The sequence below is a fragment of the Marmota monax genome, unplaced genomic scaffold (assembly GCF_021218885.2).
Source record: "Marmota monax isolate L192 unplaced genomic scaffold, Marmota_monax_Labrador192_F-V1.1 WCK01_AAM20220418_F8-fsc00019, whole genome shotgun sequence".
NCBI classification, from domain to species: Eukaryota; Metazoa; Chordata; class Mammalia; order Rodentia; family Sciuridae; genus Marmota; species Marmota monax.
In genome coordinates, this window is record NW_026695242.1 from 6358091 (window position 1) to 6379354 (window position 21264).

The window sequence follows — 21264 nt, forward strand, 5'->3', positions numbered from 1 at the left end:
AAGTAAAGTCAATGTCAAAGGTAAAGGCCCTCTTGAGCCTGCTAACATGGGTACTGCAGCATATAATGCCAAATAAGAAAAGAAAGTCTGAAAAACCTTGATTAGGTTATTCTTAGTTACCAGTTATTACAGTGACCCTTAGAACAAGAAAGTACTTCTAAAAGAATATAAATTGTAACCTAGAATTAATCCAGACTGATTATGAGAAACTATTATACTTTATTTCTCTGAATTATCACATGGTAAATCCAAGCAAACGTAAAATTTGGGAACAACAAATCATATAAACTAAAACTTTCTCTCTTTTTTTGTATAGAACACTTCACAAATTTGCATGTCATCCTTGAACAGGGGCCATGCTAATCTTCTCTGTATCATTCCAATTTTAGTATATGTGCTGCTGAAGTGAGCACATAAACTAATACTTTTAGAAATACTCTTAACTACCTTTTTTGTTGTTTTGTTTTGTTTTTAATTTTTGCAGTGCTGGGGATGGAACCCAGGGACTCACACACTAGGCAAGGGCTTTACCTCTGATCTATATGTCCCCAACCCTTGAAATACTTTTATATTAAAGAAGAAAAAAATTTTTCACCGTATCTATAAAAAACTGATAGAACTCTAATAATTGATGAGAAAATAAGGAAAAAATACATGTTTTGATTAAAAGGAATTTTGACAACAGACACTTTGGGCTATTCAAATTCATTCACAAAAAAGAGAAACCTTGGTTCATTCAAAAGAAAAAACATCCAATTCACTTGCCTACCTATACAATTCTCTGGAATAGGGGTTCTGTTTGAAAATGACTGGAGATCATTCCAAACCAAGAATAAAAATAAAAGAAGTCCTTTCCCATACCACTATCTTCTCTCCCCACACCTACATTATGCATGGGCTTTAAAAAAACAACAACGTGTGACTAGCAAGAAAAGCAACAGTGAAAAAACAAAAATCAAAAATCATTCTTAATTCTTAATCATTCTCCTCCATGATTCATTCCAACAAAAATAACAATAATAATAACTCTTCCTTTGCTGGAGATTCATTCAGCACCCTTTCTTTCAAAACTATGGAAGAAACAAACAGGTCCCAGAGTTTAATTATTTTTAAGGATCCAGAATCTATCCCCCCACCCCCCCCCCCAAAAAAAAAAAACCCAAAGATAATTTTTCATTCTCAATAAGTTTTAACCAAAAGACTGTTCTTACATGACCCCTAGTTCTAATATGCTTAAAACTGGCCACTCTTGTTAACAGACAATCTGGTGTTTCAAATTGCCCAGGTCCCAATTAATTTAATTAGAAGAAGATATTCGGTGTTAATAGCATATCTGGCCAGACTACAGTTTGAGTGCCTAAGTAACATTTTCTTCTTAATTTTGGCTGCTGTTTGCTTTGCCTTAGCTACCATCCCTGGAAAGCATCCCATTTATTAGTGTTTCCCTAGCTGCCTCAGCATTTCTGGTTAATGCACTATATAGCAAATCATTTGGCGGGACAACCTGAATGAAGCTCTGCACTATGTATTCTGTAAAAATGCTCAAACCATTATCAAGGTTTTGCAAAAGAAAAACAGCATGAAATTGAGAAGATAAAATCTATCAGAGATTGTCTTTTTAAAACTATAACTACAAAGTAAGAATAAACATGGATTAATATGTTTATTATTAAAACAAATATTTATTTCACACCAACTATATCTCCTCTTTCCTAGACCTCATTTTTCCTCTGGCTTGCTCCATAAAACTACAATACAATTCAAGAACAATCTTTTTACCATAAGAGGCACATATCCTTTTACAAACTGGGCAGATAGTATCCAAATAGCATATAATTCCAAACACTCAGAAAGAAACAATGAATTAATGCCAACAAGTTTCCATTCACTGCTAGTCTGCACTTGAAAAATCTGAGAATTTTAGTGAAGTAAACCAAGCTTTTTGCTGCAGCAGCTCAATCCCTCACGAGCTTGCTGTATTACAGCAGATGTTATTCTGCATTTTGCATAAGACATATTCATCTGTGTAATGAAACATTACCCTTCTCTGTCTCCTCTGGGGGAAGTACAAAGGGTTTTCCCAGGATTATGATAAACGGGACTGCACACCAAAAAAGGAAATTGGCTTTTCTCAAAGTCAAAACAACATTCCTTTTCCAACTTAAAAAATGACATAATAGACTTCTCTTTCCAGCCCCTCAAAATATTAAGCTAAAAACACATTCAGACAACAGGAGAATGACTAAATACATGAAATAGAGACAGAAATGCCACAAAGTAGTTAAAAATGAATGAACCAGAACCACATGTATCAACTAAACATTTTTAAGATATTAAGCAAAAAGAATAACCTGCAGAAGAATACATCATGTAATATCTTCTAAACAAAGTTGTAAAACATCTTTATAATACTATATAAGGTTTATAGATACAAATTTATACAGCAAAAGGATAAATGCATGCATGGAGAGTAAACACTGAATTTAAGAGAATGTTACTCTGGGAGAGAGAACAGGAAACAGGACTAAGGAAGGGTACTTGGGGACATAATTACAGTGTTAAGGACATACATTATGTCACTCCACTTATTTTATAACATGATATACCTCATAATTTAAAAAGAAAAATTTTATCTTGGATTTATCTGAACACAATGTAATTTCCTTTCCACCCCTAGAAGAAAAGAAAACCCTCTGCTAATAGAAGGCCTTTCCAAGTGTGCTCATTCGAGAGCATGCTCTTCAGCAGTTTCTTCTGTCTTTTCTTCCACCGGTGCCATGATTTTCTGATGCTGGCAGGGCCACAGCTTGTCTCTGTTTTTAATCCGCCCAAAATACTCATTTTATTATAGTTCCCTTTCACTCTCCTTTTACTGCTAACAGCTCTAGCAATCATTAAAAAGAAAGTCATTACACATTTAAAGCTTGCCCAACTTTGCGGCACTTGCTCATACTAAGAACCTGAATTCATTCTGAATCAAAGACCAATGCAGAGTGAGATATTAAAACTAAAGAAAGCACTGAGTAGAGTTCAGCTCTATAAAACAAATGAATTTTCCACAATTCTGTAATACCATGTTATACTAAAGTCCTATTTTGCCATCTCGACTATGCTTAAACACTTTGTTTTGAGGCTTAAGTGAGAACTGAAAATTTTAAAATTTTGTCTAATGTTTCACTTTCTTTGGGGTTTAAAAAAAATAAAATATAGAAGGATGTGATGGTCAACATCTATAATCCCAGCTACTGAGAAGTCTGAGGCAGGAGGCACACAAGTTCAAGGCCAGCCTCAGCAACTTAGCAAGACATTGACTCAAAATAAAAAACAGCTGGGGCTGGGGCTGTAGCTCAGTGGTAGAGCGCCCGCCTCGTACCTGTGAGGCACTGGATTTGATTCTCAGCACCACATAAAAATAAATAAAGATATTGTATCCAACTACAAAAAAAAAAAAAAAAACAGCTGGGATGTAGCTCAGTGGTAGAGTATCCCTGGGTTCAATCCCCAGTACCATTTTAAAAAATAAATAAATAAATAAATAAAATTACTAATATGTACACATGTAACATCAGGCATGTGAACTCTATATAGGTAGTTGTAAACACAATCACCATCAAAGTTTGTGATATAAAAAAAAATCATTCATTTTTACTATCTATTCAGCAGCTTCTATCACTAGGCCCCCAAAATCAGAAGAGGAACAAAAGAAATTGGCAGATCAACAGGGACATAAGAAGGTGATCTTCTAAAAAAAAAAAGAAGGTGATCTTCTGTTTACAAGGAAAAAAAAATAAGGAATTCCATAAAAAGCAAATTTCTGAAAAACCTTCAATCTTCTCCTGTTTTACTATTTCCACTACATTGAAACTATCTTTAAATACATTTTGTAAAGTATTCTGACATCTGTATTCTATTTTAAAATTTTAAAAAACAGGTTTTTATCACACTTAGCCACTTGCCACAGCATTGCTTCATGGCAGCTAGCAGAATTCTGGCAGTACAAGATACAGAATTCAGTAATGGCAGAATGGAAATTCAGAAAGTTAGATAACCTCCCTGTGCTGGGGTTGTGACTCAATGGTAGAGCTCTTGCCTAACACATGTAAGGCACTGGGTTTGATCCTCAGCACCACATAAAAATAAATAAATAAAGTTTAAAAAATAAAATAAACACCCCCCAAAATCTGTCATCTTTGGAAATATATATACGTAAAGAATCTAAAGTTGGCAGTACCATTTTCAAATAGTTCCTTTCTCTCCCTTGCAGTGTCTAGCACTGCCCAACCCCCACCAATACATACCATGATGTTATTCTATCATTCCTTAAATTGCTTTCAATTTTTGTTTGCTTGTTGGTTTTTCTTTGCAGTGCTAGGGATTGAACCTAGCCAAGCACTCTAACACTAAGCTATATCCCTAGCCTGCCTTTAAATAACCACTTTATAATCATTTCTCACTACTACTATTACTTAGCCTTTTATATAGTCCTGCTTGTTTCAGCATAATGTGAACTGTTTTTAAAACTACTAGCTGCCGTGTAAATAAGAAAGGTTATTCCTTCTTGACATTTCTACGATCTCTACTACTGTAGTGTCTGGGCTACAGGAGTAGATGATCTACAGCTATATTTTCCCAAAGGTTAAAGGATTTAGACAATGGTCTCTAGGACTGTTAACTCACCAGTTCTGATAGTTCATCCAACAATGATAGTATCTACAATCTGACACTGTACTAGGATCCACGGAGCTGGAAGGATTTATGCCTCTAAGGTACGAGGGGCAACTAATGACTTACTTACCAAGGTTTTCAAAATGAGAATTCCAATAGCATAACTACAAAGGAAAACAAAATTTTCTATTTCGGTCTGGTAGCCACGACTCAATTAATTTATCACTATTATCCAATCTCACTTTAATAGTCATCCATAACTACTTTGTCTCTTCTCCCAACTCTCTGGACTCCCTACCACATCTTCACCTCTCTCTCCACTCCTTCCATAGTTTGAAATGGAGAAAAAAAGACAATAAAAGATGAGGCTAAGGCTAATGAATCATTTATGGTGAATGAATACAGAGTAAACTGGCATGTATAAGGTACTGGGTTCGATCTTCGGCACCACATAAAAACAAATAAATAAAATAAAAAATATTTGGGGCATGTTATTCCCTTAAAAAAAGAAATGTATCTTATAAATGAATTAGTAAGTTCTTCAGGTTCACCTAATCAAGCATCCTTATTTAACTGATAAAAATAGCAAGATTTGGGGCTGGGGTTGTGGCTCAATGGTAGAGCGCTTGACTAGCACGTGCGAGGCCCCGAGTTCGATCCTCAGCACCATTTAAAAATAAATAAACAAAATAAAGGTATTGTGTACAACTAAAAAGTAAATATTAAAAAAATAGCAAGATTAAGTGACTTGTCCAAGATCAAATAGCCTTTTTTTGTTTTGTCTTATTTTTGTTGTGGTACTAGAAATTGAACTCAGGGCTTTGCACATGCAAGACAATTGCTCTAATACTGAACTACACTCCAGCCTCCACGATCAAATAGCAAGTTAATGAAAGAGAGAGGAACGGAACTCAAATTCCTGACTATTATAACACATATCATCAAATCCTCTTCAATTACTTTTATTTTGGACACACACAAACACACACACACACTATCACCTCTTTATTTATCTATTTCAGAACTAACAGAAATTTTCTGTGATGGTACACCAATCCTTTGCTCATCAGATTTCAAAAATCTCACCAACTAAGTTGCAAATATAACCTCTTCTGGTAGAGTAGATATTGCAGTGTCTCTTAAAAACTTGTGGTTATGGAAGTCTACAGCTATTTTTGTATTATACTAGCTAGAAGACTGAAGAATTTATGCGTTCTAAATAAACCAATCAAGTAAGCTACCTAGTCAATTAAAATGATAGAGAATCACTCCAAATCATTTTTATTTTAGTTGTAAATGGACACAATACCTTTATTTTATTTGTTTATTTTTATGTGGGGTCAGGAATCAAACCCAGTGCCTCATGCATGCTAGGTAAGCGTTCTACCACTGAGCCACAACTCTGGCCCCAAATCATTTTATTTTAATGTTTATACCTCTTGAGAGACTGGGGTGGTAGAAGCAATAGGAATCTCATATATTTACATTTCTAATGTGGAAATGAAGATTGCTAAAATTTTAGGAAAAAAAGATTTCATACTTAGGAAAATCTACTTACAACAGGACAGAGACAGTGTCCTATTGCACAGTAGGGTGACTAGATAAATGAAACAATATTGCAATGTTTTGCCACATAGAAATAATAAATGTTTGAAGAGATGGATATATTTTTACACTGATTTGAATGTCACATAATATATACATGTATCAAAGCATCACACAGTACCCCATTAATAGTATAATTTTATGTGTCGATTAAACAAATTAAAAGGGGGAAAAAAGGTCAATATTTCCTAAAGTGAATCAAAACAAGTTAAGGTAATTAGAGCTTTTTATCAACTCATCTATTACAAAAATGGAGAGTTAACAAGAACAAAGTCAAAGAAAATTACACAAAGTATTCCTTTAATTAGTGAACATAATATTAAGAGCTACTACACAACGCTTTAGAAGTCTGTAATATACAGAATGCACTCCTTCAACAAAGATTTGCTGAGTGCTTTTCATGCTGTGTGTACCGTTTCTTACTGCTGTGCAGATCTTCCAAATTCTACGGGGAAAGGAAGGAGAGGTAGGAACATGAGAATAAGGTGGGTATCTGATTTGATATATAAATTTTTAAATCTCAAATATAATTAAACACAACAATACATTTTAAAATACAAAATTAGAGGTATAGAAAAGATAATAAAGCATTTTAACATTACTATAAAAATGAATACTTCAAAGAAGGTCAAGAAATAAAGTTTTAGGGCCTGAGTAATAAAGTCAGACTTAAGCTGAATTGCCCTTCTCCCTGGTAATAGCTAAAGGATAGGCCATATCCAGTCATCAAGTTCTATCAATTTTATTTCTAAAATCTCTCTCTTCTCTATTCCCTTTCCTCTAACCCCAATGCTACTGTCCTAATTCAGGCATCTCTAGCCTGGTCCATTGAGCTGCTCCTCACTGCTCTCTCTGCTTCTTTGGTCCCATCCTTTCCACCCACCCCTCATACCTGCTGACAGAGTGACCTACCTAAAAGCACGAATCTAAATCAATAGGTTCTCCTATTTAATTCTTCAGCAGCTCATCTACCGACAAGCAGTTTTTCAGACTGTAGCTTAAGTTGTTCAATTTAGAAGCATCCCCACCAGTATTTCTTTAACAAAACAGAATCTATGCATACTCTCTTGAGACTTTTCTTTCGTTTTAGCAGCACATAATGTGCACACATACTGGATCCTGATGTAAAAATGCAAAATGTACTATGGGGGTTGAAATACAATGGACACACAGAACAAAATTTCAACTCCTTTATGGATTTCTTCACTATTACAGTCTCATCCCTCCCCTTCAGTACAGTGGTTAAGAGTCAGACTCTGAAGCCAGGCTGTTTGGGTTGATATGTCAGATATACCATTTGCTAGCTGTGTGATCCTGGACAAGTCATTTACTGTGTGTCATTTACGAGCTGCAATCCTATGCAAATTACTTAAACAATGTGATCTGTAAAATAAGGATAACACAATACTCATGCCATGCAAGAATTAATGGAGAAAAACAATGTAGAGCTTGGCACTTGTGTACTTGATAAATATTAACTATAACTGGTATCATTAGTACCATCCAGCCTAATCTCCAACTATTCTTGCCCATACTCGGGTTGCATGTAACAAACTACTGACTGCTTCTCAAATACATCTTACTCCTTCATGCCAACAACAATTTTCCAGTCTGTCACACGCTATATTTTCTCACGTTTCAGCTCAAGCAATATTTCCTCTGTGAGGTCTTCCACAGCTCCAAAAGGGCTCCCTGAATGCTTATTCCCAGAGAGCCTCCATCAGGAAAAATAAATCAGCAGCACAGCCAGTTACAGTGTTTCACAATGTCCCCTGGCTAAACTGTGAAGTCTTGTAGGACCAGCACCTAGCACAGTGTCTCATAAAAGGATGAGTTCCATAGATATTTTCTGAATGACTAACTCCAGATTATTGGACCTTTCTAGGTCTTCATTGTTCATCTGCACCAGAGTAGTACTTTGCCTAAAGGATTTTTGTGTAATACAATAGAAGTGATTTCTTAAAAAGTGTCTGGTATTCAAGCAATACTCCATAATTGCCAGATTTACTGGAATTCTTTAGCATTCCAAACTTAACTACCATGAACCCCATGAGGGATGGATATACCTTAGACTATATTTAAGAAATGTAGTGAGTGAGAAGGACCTTGAGATCTCTTGGAAGAAAACTGCAGTAGATGCATGAGAAAGAAACAAAGGTGAAGGAGCAGATGAAGAGGAAGGAGGACTCACGCTGTCAGTCAGTATGGTATAGCTTTAGTTCTTGCCAGACCTTGGCTTAAATCCAAAGCCATTTGTCCTGCCTATCTTTGCATCGCTGGCACTAGAACAGCTAGGAACAAGTGAACCTATATCATTCTCAATTTTCTCATCTATAAAACTAGAATAATAATACCTTTCCTAGGGTTATGATGAAAATTTTAAAAATAATGCCATCAGATCTTAGACGCTTTCTTCTATGTGTCTGTATCTATAGAGATCAGGTAGTTCAAGCTAACAAATCTCTCTCTCCCTATTAGACAAATTATCAGTTACATTAACTTTCTCTAAACTAAAGTTTAAAGCAGACACTAATACTCTTAAATATACTGTAACATTACTTACTACAGATTAAGTAAGAAGCACAATGACGTTGTGGCTCGGCAGTAGAGTGCTTGCCTTGCACATGTGAGGCACTGGGTTGGATCCTCAGCACCACATAAAAATAAATAAATAAAATAAAGTTATGTCACTTTACAAGTAAAAAAGAAGAAGAAGAAGAAGCACAATGAAGACCTGTCTTACAAGGTAATAAATAAGTTTTTAAAAGATCTTGCTAGCTGTAAGGCAATGCAGTTCAGGACTGCATATTTTTACTATCCTCTAGAAAACATAATATACCCTAATGGATACCTCAGCAATTTTCCAGTGATTATTACAAGAACTCCTCAAATAACAAAATGGATGATAAATAACAAGTAAAAAAAATGTAAAAATTGAAAACCTTAGTAACAAAGCATGAGAAGTAAACACGCCACTCTTTTAAGTTAATAAATATGACTAATGTTGCTTAAAAAAAAAAAAAAAACCTTTGGAAAAATTTTTAAGAGAGGTGGTATAATGCAATGTCACATTATCCAGTTATTCCAGAACTGCATTAGAAAAGTTTAGCTTTAGCATGCTATTAGGCCCAGCTGGTAATATAATTTACCAAGTTACATTTTCATCAACATAAAAGATTCAAGCCTACACATGGTTTGTGGGCCAATAATTCACTAATTAAAATTAATTTGCTTTAAGTCAACTTTCATTTTACACAGGCTGTCTTACTGCAAGCATTTAACAAAGTGCAACGAAATAAATGAATTATTTCCTTTTGTTTTCAACCTGCAGAGGGCAGACTTTTTTTTTAAGAGATGTCAGCTTGATCTAATTCAGAAAGTACTTATCAAGACTGAGTCTGAGTTGGGCTACATGGGTAGAATGTTTGGATATGAAATGTTCCCCCAAAGGGTTTGTGTTAAATCCTTGGCCCACCAGAGCAGCAATAGACCCTTCAATGAGGTGACTGGATCATGGGAGCTCTAATTTCACCAATGGTTGAATTCTTTGATGAATTTATATCTTTTTTTTTTTTCTTACAGATTTTACCTTTTATTTATTTATTTATTTATTTATTTAGTCTTATATATTTTTTTAATTTTTTATTGTTGGTTGTTCAAAACATTACAAATTTCTTGACATATCATATTCCACACTTTGATTCAAGTGGGTTATGAACTCCCACCTTCACCCCATACACAGATTGCAGAATCACATCAGTTACACATCCATTGATTTACATATTGCCATACTAGTGTCTGTTGTGCTCCGCTGTGATGAATTTATATCTTAATGGGCTATTGGGAGGCAATGGAAACTTTAGAAGGTGGGGCTTAGTAGGTTATTGGGGGCTATATATTTTACCTCAGCTTTTCTGCCACCATGATGTACTATCTCACCACAGGCCCAGAAACAATAGAGACAAGTAACCATGGGCTGAAACCATAAGCCAAAATAAATGTTTCCTCCTTTAAGTTGATTTTCTCAGGTATTTTGTCAAAGCAATGGAAAGCTGACTAACACAGGTACTTACTCTAAAAATCTGACCCAAATTCACTTTTTAAAACCAGTCTTAGTAAAATTTTTAAATAAAGCACAGTATTGTATAATTTAGTAGGGAAATAACTAAGAAAACCAGATGATCGGTTTTCAGGTCTTCTAGAAGCCATCTCACCACTGTTGCTCTCATTTCCTCAACAGTCACTCTGAGCTCTAATTCTAGAATTCTGTAAAGTATACATTCTCCACAATAACATCTTCCTTTTCCTCACAACATGTTAGTCTAGTAAATCAAACATATTTATGAATCCTGATTAGACATTAGTCAGTCAAATAAAGGATTCAAAACCTGAGACTAAGAAGATATTCCAAGATATTAAAAGGTAATCTTAACCTTAACCACAGAAAAACAAATAATTTTTAAGAAAACCTGTAGGGGCACAGAGCTAGAATGTGAAAAGAAATAAAACAACACCCCAGCAGTTATTCGTTTTTTGGAGGACGGGTGGTGCCAGGGATTGAACTCAGGGACCCTTGACCACTGAGCCACATCCCAGTCCTATTTTGTACTTTATTTAGAGACAGGGTCTCACTGAGTTGCTTAGCACCTCACTTTTGCTGAGGCTAGCTTTGAACTTGCAATCCTCCTGCCTCAGCCTCCCAAGACACAAGGATTACATGAGCCACTGCATGCACCCAGCTCCAGCAGTTATACTTAAAATGGTATTAATGAAGTTCTTGTAGAAATCTTTCATTTCAGCAGGGAGACAGCCCCCTAAAACAGAAAACAATTGGCAGTCAATGTACTGTCTTAGACAACATCATTGTTATTGATTTTGTTTGTTTTTGTAGTATTGGGGATTGAACCCAAGGCCTTGCATATGCTAGCTAAGCACTCTACCACTGAGTTACATTCCCAATCCTTTTTTTTTTTTTTTTAAATAGTTTCACTAAATTACCCAGACTGGCCTTCAGCTTGTGATCCTCCTCCTGCCTCAGCCTCAAGAAGTTGGGATTACAGAAATGCACCACAATGCCCAGCTTCCAATATACCATTATTTGATTGTGGTTGGTTTGTTGGAGTACTGGGAATTGAACCCTGGGGCCTTCTACCACTGAGGTACATCCCCAGCCCTTTATTATTTTTTATTTTGAGAAAGGGTCTTGCTAAATTGCTGAGGCTGGCCTTGACCTTGCAATCCTCCTGCCTCAGTCTCCTGAACTGCTGAAATTATAGGCATATGCCAACATGCCAAGCTAATTACACAATTCTTGCTGCTGTATTTTCTATTTAAGTTTCCTGTTAGAGTACTCTGAGTTCCATAAAAAGCATACAATAGTCCTTTGAGACGCAGAAAAATTCAAATAATCAGAATTTGTTGAATGCATCCAAGTTCATTCACTCAAATATTTTACAGTAAAATTTTAAGATGAATAAAAAAATGTTTGCTTCCTTAAAAAAAAAAAAAAAAAAGAAGCCTGTTCTAAACATATTTATCTTCACTCTCAAAATCTTAGTATAGTAGAATAGTAACAATAACAAATTTGGAATCTGATTCAAGTATATACTTATAATAATCTGGTTAATTATCATACTTTTGCTGACTAGGGACAGAAAGTTAGTGAACACTACAAAACTACTCCAATGGTACCAATTCTTTCCACCAATTTAACCTCAAGAAGTACAACATGCAACGGAAGATAGAACTGGCAATACCAAGCTTAAAGCAATTACCCAAATTCAGCTCCCTAAACAACAGACTATTAAACAAGTTGGGGGCAGGTAAAATATACATCTTTGTTTTCTCTCTCCAGTAAGATAAGATGCCAACAAATGAAACATTTAGAGAACAAGACAATGTCAATCTGTGTCCTAAAGATAATAAAACCTATCAGAATTCAGAGAAGACAGAACAGAGAGGAAAGGGATCAAGAGTCAGGAATCACTGGGCATGATGGTACACATCTGTAATCCTAGCTACTCAGGAGACTGAGGCAGGAGGATCGAAAGTTCCAGGCCAGCCTGGGCAATTAAAGGTTGGGGATATAGTCATTAGTAAAGCACTCTTGGATTTAATCCCCAGTACCAAAGGTTTTTTAAAAAATAAGAGCCAGGAATCACACATATAAAGATTCAGACTAGAACTTATTGAACGCATCTCTATTTAAAGGAATTTTAATACCAGTTCTGTTTTTTAACCACAAACATAATCTAAAAGGGATTTAGCAAAAATGTTGGATTCAAAAGAAGTTGTAGCCAGGTGCACACTGTAGTCCCAGTTACTCAGCAGGCTGAAGCAGGACAATCAAGAGTTCGAGGCCATTCTGGGCAAACTAAATAACATAGACCCTGTCTCAAAATAAACCAAAATAGGATTTGCAGATCACAGTCTCTACCCTAAAATAAATGTTAGAGGTTTGAGGAGGGATTATGAGTGAAGGCTGAAATTAAGCTACAAAAACTACATAAACTTTTATACAGATGTATGGGACACTTAGGGACAGTGCAGAGATAGGTTTGAGTACAGTGGAGTATCTGCTGCAGAGGATCTGGCAAAGGAAGATTAGGTCAGACCATCAAAACTCAATAAAAAACTATGATTGGTGTCAGGCAATATGAACTCATTAAAACTTTCAGTCTTAGCTGGGAGAGTATCACTGTCAAAGAACTGCAAAGGGTAAAGTAGAGCAGGACAGCTACAAACTGTCACAGTACAATGAAAAGAAAGAGATTTAGTAATTCACAGCAGTTGATCAGTAGGAAACGCCAACAGTCAAGACTGTCCTAATCAGAGATGAGACAGTTTGATTTAGCAAAGAATTTTCAGCCCACAATGAAAGGCAGTGCCCCTTGAAAATAGCAGCCACCTTCACTTGCCATACAGAAAGGAAAACAGCAAACATAACAGTCTCAGTTACAGTCACAATCTGGACAGCAATAACAGGTTCTTCACACAGGAAGGGAAAAATTACATTACATGGTGCTAAAAATATTGAAAAAGCCACTATACCTTTACTCCCATTTACTCAGTTGAAAAATTTTTTAAAGCTGAGTACAGTGGCACATACCTACTGTCACAGCTACTTGGGAGGCTGAGGCAGATAGAACTCTTGAACCCAGGAGTTAGAGGCCAGCCTGGACAATATCTCAAACATCTAATGGTTACCACCTCAAAAAAATAAATAAATAAATAAATAAAAGGCCAGGCATGGTGACACACACCTGTAATCCCAGATACTCACCAATAATCCCATCTACTCAGGAGGCTGAGGCAGGAGAATCACAAATTCAAGGCCAGCCCAGGTAACTCAGTGAGACTTTGTCTCAAAATAAAAAACAAAAAGGGCTGGGGATGTAGCTCAGTGACAGAGAACCTTGGGTTCAATTCCTAGTACTGGGGGAGGGGGGAAATAATATTTTAATCATTGAAAGATGTTTTAATGGGGGGGAAATTATGTTTCTAACTCTGCAATTGCATTTACCAATCAGCTGAACTACTGTATCACATTGAACTCATTCACCAAACTTAGAAAAGATGCATTTCCAAAAATATGACAAAAAATTAAGCAGTACTATAATAGATTATGTTCCCCTGCTCTAATTTACCATACCCGCTACAGCAGAACAAAAGTGGCACAAGTTGGACTTGTGATCCAGGCCAATGCAGAGTGCCATCTGCTGCACACACACAGGATGTCTCCTGTGCAAGAGTCAATCTTAGTGTCTCTCATGTACCTTCTTATAAGAACATCTATTCTTTCCAGAAAGTTGTTTATTACCACATTGACCTAATACACGTGCCTCAAATCACATCTATTAACGGAATTCGAAATACCAATAATTTTTGTAACAGACAATTAGTTAATTTTATAAGGGAGGTCAAAGATGAAAAGGAACAATTGCAGTTATAATAAAAACAACACAACAAGGAGGTCATAATATCTGGGGTGAGTAGGAGTCCTATAACTATTACATGACAGCTGTGTTAATCTCAGCCTAGTTTCTCTCCTTTCTGGGCCTCAATTTCAGGCAAGAAATATCAAGAATTTAATCTCTAACAGATAATTTTCAAATTGTCTGCTGAGGAATCATAGAATATCAGATGGAGACAGCAGGTCACATGATAACTTTAGAGCAATCACAGAAAAAATTGAAAATTCATTTACACATTTTAAATAATAAGACTCAACTTTTTTCAAAATCTTAGAATTCTGAGTTCATTTACTAGTCACCATTCCCATGACAACACTTCTGTCCTTCAGAAATAACACTTCATTGTAAATGTACTTTCAGTTACAAATTCAGCACATCAGTTTTACCCATCCCAGAATAGCACAGAAGAACACTTTCCCAAAGTATCCCCACAAGGAAGACACTCACAGCCTGATGCATTCACACAGTCGAAAATCTATGAAACACAATTTTAAAATGCTACATGAATACCACACCCAAACAGTATTAAAAACAAACTGTGCAAAGTCAGACAATGTCTTATCAAAAAGCAGAGAGAAAGACAACTTGGGAAGTCTTTAAATATAGTTTGGGAGAGAGAGGAATACAATCAGATTTTGGGGTCACCTTATGTTTTTAAGAGAACAAAACACACAATTCGAGGCTATGAAACACACAAATGTAAACTGAACTAAAGAAAAGCTCGGCTCTCACCCAAAAGCTTCAGCAAAGCAACATGCCTGTACGCTAAATATGAAAAAGTGCAATTTTCTCACAGGAATGAAGATAGGGTCCATAACATTGACTAATAATAGCAATACTATCTTGCATTTGCAGAGCATCAGTTCTTTTCACAGCTCTTTCAACAATTTATGCTATCATGGGTCTGAGGGTATCTTCTCTGAAAACATGCAGTTGTTTCCTCTTAAGAGCTACATGATCAGAACAAGACAGGTGATGTGTTTGTTGAGAACTGAAGGCACTAGTTCCTCCCATTAAGCTGTCTGCAGTGATCATCCTTTTTACCTACCACACTACACGACTTAGCCCTAGGAAATAAAATCTACACTCATTCTCTCTGAGTTGGCCAGAGCCCAATACATATGGGTCTAGAAAGTCCAAAGGAACGGAACCTGCTGACTTGTTAGGTCAAGAACTCCCTGCCAAGTTGATCTTTTACAAATTAAAAAAAGAAATCTCTCACCCTCTTCCTCCTACCCACCCCTCCCAGCTCCCGGCACACACCCCAAGGCTGTTCAAATAGAAACTCCCTTTCATTGCCAGCCAATGAAACCCAGCAGTAACTGGTTAATACAACCACCAAATCTCTGCCTATGGGAACAACTTGTCATATTCTCTTCCCCTGGGCCTGCTGCCCACCCTTCCTTCTTCAGGCACTTGTGAAGCTCAAAAAACAGCCCTCAGAAAGAACCACTGAGGACCTTTAAGGACCCGAGGGGATGGAGCTGGTCTCCTGAAGCAATGCAGCATCCATCTCGAGGAAGCTGGCCCCCGTGCACACACACATGCAGGAAGTCAGAGAGGGGGATAAAGTTTGATTTTCCTTCTTGGCCGTTCCCCTAGGGCAGAGAGAGGACGAGTGAGCAGCCCCGCTGGGGTCCTGGGTTGCTCTCCGGGGACAGTTTCCAGCAGCATGGCACTGCCACTCTTCTGACACATACACAAGGCAGCCGCGGCAACTTAGGACACCCCAACCCGCCAAGAGGAGGAGGGACAACTTGCACGGGGCTCAGTTCGGAGCATTGGGGCAGAGCTGTTAAGAAAGAAGGAGGGAGGGACCGAGAACATAGGCGGGTCAGGGAGAGGTTCACGTCCCGTCCCTTCCCCGCCCTGGTGTCCCCAGTCCTGCGGGAACATCCCCGCCGTCGCCCCTCCTCCTCCTCTTGGCTTCCTCGCGCCAGCCCTCCCTTCCTGGTCGCCGCCGCAGGCGCCTGAAGGGCACGGCGGCTCCTCGGAGCCCAGCAACCTCGGGAACGGCCGGGAGTTGAGGTAACTCGCCCACTGCCCCGGCGGCCTGCCCGCCGGCGGCTCCGACACGCCAGCGCCGCCCCGCCCTCCCCGGAGCCGCCCGGTGCGCTCGCTCACCGTCCGGTGGTGCTGCTGCTGCCGGTGGCGGCTGACCGCCAGGGCGGGGAAGCAGCCGGCAGTCAGCGCCCCGCAGCCGCCGGCGCCCCCGCCGCCGCCCCGGGAAGAGAGGAGCAGCAGGAGCGATCTACCTGCGGCGGCCGCCATCTCTCAACTGGAAACGGCGCCGACCCAGGCAGCGCAGCGGACGGCTAGGGCGGAGCTAAGACCCGCCACTCACCGACCCCCGGCCAACTACCGCCCTTGGCTGAGTTGATGAGGCGGGGCTTCCTGCAAAGCCCAATAGACGGACGGGAGAACCCCACTTGAGGCTGCCTGTCACTTCCAGAGTTACCTATTGCGGGACATAGTCAATTACAGGCAAATTCTAGGGAACCGGTAATTGGCACCCGAGCCCCTCATAATACAGCAATAAGAGATGATGACATGTTCGATTTGGCTAATCTTCACCAAGGATAGAGCTATGATAAGGGTAACTAGGGAAACAGACATCAATGCATAGCTTTGTTCCAAGTTGAGTTGTGAGTCTTCTAAAGTTGGCAAATGGGTACCAAATTGATAACCATTAACTAGGTATGCTTTAACTCTCAACGACATGCCCAGAGTTTTAAGCTGAAATTAACTTTACATCATAAAGTGGTCTAATGACTGTGATGTGTAGCATAATATCGAAGGAATAGAATAATTGCAATACCGAAGTCCCGGAATGAGGACATGCCAACAGACTGTACACACTTCAAATGCTCAGTTTATTTTTACGGCATCTTTATACTGATATTCTCACACGCTCCGGAAGCAGCACTCTTTGTTTCCTACCATACTTGACCCAGTGTGCCTTTTTTAAACTATAGAAACAACCAGTTGATAATGTAATAAAACCCATGTAAAGATTTTTAAAAGGAGTTTCATAATTCTGCTAAAATAGTCTTTGAAATAACTCCTAGTCACTTTCTCTTGAAAATATGTCTTTCTACAAGAAACAGGTTCCTACTAAGGGCTCAGAATTTCCTCAGAAGATACTTTTTTGCTATGTGCTTATTATGATGATCTGATTAGTTCTCAAACCTCCTTTTAAAATCTGAAGCAGAAAAACAGTTAAGAAAGCAAATACAAGTATTATCCTAAATTCTGGAAAACTAATTTGTAGAATAGCCTAAGGTGAAGTTAAAACAAAATAACAACAACAGAAAAAGCACACAAAGAAAATTTTACCACTTGTTCTAATAATATTCTTTAAAGTTTTCCCTAAATGGTACTTTCTTGGTCAAGAATAATGAAACAGTGAAATGGAACCTTTCCTTTAATTCTTAAGCCCAGCCCTAGAAGAGTAAAATGATTGGCTTCTCTGGGTGGAACTATAATGCCACTCACCCAAAAAAGCTTTATTGCCCAACAAGTGGAAAATGAGAACTCAGGAATGAGCACCCCATTCAACAGCTGCACAAAATAACACCCTCTCTCCGCCCCAACCATGTTGGAGATCCTTGACATTCCTAGAGCAACTTCAGTTACAGTTTCCATCTATCTATATTTATCCCAACTGCATTTTATGAATTTATCCATGCTGTGCCATTTTTCCCGTGTCTTTCATCCCTTCACACCTTCTTACTAAGATCGTCATAGATTTTAATTTTGTTTTTGTTTCTGTGCCTTTGTCAACTCTGGTTATGAACCAAGATTGTTCCCTCCATCCTTACTTTGTGTTTTGAGAAATTTTACTGTAATTGCCTTTCTTTTTTATTAATTTTTAAAATTTATATATGACAGTGAAATGCATTACAATTCATATTACACATATAGAGCACAATTTTTCATATCTCTGGTTGTATACAAACTATATTCACACCAATTCATGTCTTCATACATGTACTTTGTATAATAATGTCCATCTCACATTCGACCATCATTTCCAACCCCATGCCCCCTCCCTTCCCCTTCCAACCCCCTCTGCCCTATCTAGAGTTCCTCTATTCCTCCCATGCTTCCCTCTCCCTACTCTAGTATGAATCAGCCTTCTTATATCAGAAAAAAACATTCAGCATTTGGTTTTTTGGGATTGGCTAACTTCACTTAGCATTATCTCCTCCAACTCCATCCATTTACCTGCAAATTCCATGATTTTATCCTCTTTTATTGCTGAATAATATTCCATTGTGTATAAATCCCACATTTTCTTTATCCATTTATCTACTGAAGGGCATATAGGTTGGTTTCACTGTTTATCTATTGTGAATTGTGCTGCTATAAACATTGATGTGGCTGTGTCCCTATAGTATGCTGTTTTTAAGTCCTTTGGGTATAGACTAGGAGAAGGATAGCTGGCTCCAGTGGTGGTTCCATTCCAGGTTTCCAAGGAATCTCCATATTGCTTTCCATATTGGCTGCACCAATTTGCAGTCCCATCAGCAATGAATAAGGTGCCTTTTCCCTTGCATCTTCACCAATACTTATTGTTGTTTGTTTCTTAATAGCTGCCATTCTGACTGTAGTGAGATGAAATCTTACAGTAGTTTTGATTTTTTCTCTAATTGCTAGAGATGATGAACATTTTTTCATATACTTATTGATTGATTGTATATCATCTTCTGAGAAGTGTCTGTTCAGATCCTTGGCCCATTTATTGATTTGGTTATTTAGTTTTTTTGGTGCTTAGCTTTTTGAGTTCTTTATATACCCTAGAGATTAGTGCTCTATCTGATATGTGAGGGGTAAAGATTTGCTCCCAATATGTAGGCTCTCTATTCACCTCACAGATTGTTTCTTTTGCTGAGAAGAAACTTTTTAGTTTGAATCCATCCCATTTATTTATTCTTTATTTTAATTATTGCAATATAGGAGTCTTATTAAGGAAGCTGGGGCCTAATGTAATTGAATGTCTTCTGTTTTTCCAAGTATGGAATTTATGTGCCACAGACATACTGGTCATTCTAGTGATAATACATTCATAAAGAATGGCAAAGTAACCAAACATATGCAAACAGAAAAAAACTTTTAAAAAATTATTATTTTATTATTAAACCATTTGAAAAGAAACTATCCACCAGGTACAGTGGTGCATGCCTATAATCCCAGCAACTAGGGAACTTGAGACAGGAAGATTGCATGTTCAAGGCCAGCCTCAGCAATTTAGCAAGACCCTCACCAACTTTGTGTGTGTGTGTGTGTGTGTGTATTATATTTGCCTAGTTCCTGTGATCTTTTCTGTCCTTTTTCTTTCAGTTTTTCTGGATCACAAGCATTTCTATTCATATAGCTGATAAGGGCTCAACTACTCTTAAACCCCACTATATATTGTTTCCTATTTATATCTGTATTTATTCTTACTTCATTCTTATTAGATATGTGTGTATGTATGTAATATATATAATTATATGTATTATATATAATTATATATATTATATATAATTTAGATAGTGATTTCTGGAAGAATTAACAGGAAAACATGTTACCTTTGGGAAGCCTTAAGGGATCACTACCCTCTTGAGGGCTTTAAATTATTTCTATCTGCATATTATTTTTATGGTTATAAAAATAGGATCAATAAAACCCACATGGTTGCATAATTGTTTCTGTGTCCATTCTTAAAAATAGATTGCACCAGACACAATGGTGCATGCCTGTAATCCCAGTGGCTTGGGAGGCTGACACAAGAGGATAACAAATTCAAAGCCAGCCTCAGCAATTTAGCAAGGCTCTACGCAACTTAGTGAGACCCTGTCTCAAAATAAAAAAATAAATATAGGGCTGGGGATGTGGCTTAGAGGTTAAGCACTCCTGGGCTCAATCCCTAGTTCCAAACAACAAACCAAAAAACAGATTGCTCAGGGCTGGGGCTACAGCTCAGTAGTAGAGTACTTGTCTAGCATGCACAAAACTTTGGGTTTGATCCCCAGCACGCACACACAATTAAGCTAAAACTAATCAGAGCAGATTTCCTGGAGCATGAAACTTTAACTAGGTTCCCTACTAAAATGTACACTGAAGTCAGCTCTCAAGTATGACTCAACTCAATGGAGTATTTGCTTAAACATTCCAGAATAACTAGGGTGGGTAGGTGATGCACACAGTTCATTGACGTGAGCAAGAAAGCATGAAGGAATTTGCTCAGAGGTCTGAGGGCTGTGTTTCGTGGTTCCCAATAATGTGGATTATTCTTCAAGCGAGATCAGCAGTTCTTCAAGAAGAAAATAGTGTATGAGTGGAGAGGGTAAAGGGAAGGACTGTAGCTTTCAAATATTTATGGTGAACCACAGCCTATGCTTGTTTGGTGGCTATTCTTCCTCCACTCTTTTTCCAGATGTCATTATTCCCATTTCTCTACACCTACCCATCTGCAACCATCTCCCTATCATTACTACTCATGTTCCCAAGACTTCCTAGTTCCTGTGATCTTTTCTGTCAGCTTTTCTGCATCAAAAACATTTCTAGTCTGTATAGCTGAGAAGGGCTCCACTACTCTTAAACCCCATGACATATCTTTTCCTATCTTTATGTGTTCTCACCTCATTAAACACAAAAACATACTCACGTTTTCTCCCACATTTTTTTAAAATATTTACTTTTTAGTTGTAATTGAACACAATATCTCTACTTTATTTATTTATGTGGTGCTGAGAATCGAACCCAGGGCCTCTCACGTGCAAGGCGAGCGCTCTACCGCTGAGCCACAACCCCAGCCCCGACCTCCCACATTTTTATTTCTCTTCTTTTCTTCCTCCAACACTCCCATTTTTCTCTAACATATACCCACTTGAGATCTAAGATACATTTACATATTCCCTTTACAACTTTTTTGTTTTGCAAGCGGCAACACAAAGGATGACTGAATCCATGCTCATCTTATGATGGCCCTATAATTTAATATCAATTTAGGACAGGAACATCCAATCTTTAAGTC

At 37.8% G+C, this 21264-nt stretch overlaps 1 protein-coding gene and 2 non-coding genes across 3 annotated transcripts in view; all 3 read right to left on the minus strand.

Moving 5' to 3' along the window:
* Mcu (mitochondrial calcium uniporter) overlaps nt 1-16534 on the minus strand; it is a 192154-nt gene extending 175620 nt beyond the window's left edge. Inside the window, exon 1 of the mRNA XM_046419789.2 lies at nt 16368-16534. Coding sequence (XP_046275745.1) covers nt 16368-16514 — 147 coding nt within the window. The 5' untranslated portion in view covers nt 16515-16534. The remainder of the gene's footprint in view (nt 1-16367) is intronic.
* Nucleotides 307-413, minus strand: LOC124076165 (U6 spliceosomal RNA). Its single transcript, XR_006846270.1, has one exon. It is a non-coding gene; the product is annotated as a U6 spliceosomal RNA (small nuclear RNA).
* Nucleotides 16535-20969: 4435 nt separating the features above from the next.
* On the minus strand, nt 20970-21042 carry Trnaa-ugc (transfer RNA alanine (anticodon UGC)). The gene has a single exon. It is a non-coding gene; the product is annotated as a tRNA-Ala (tRNA).
* Nucleotides 21043-21264: the final 222 nt, after the last annotated feature.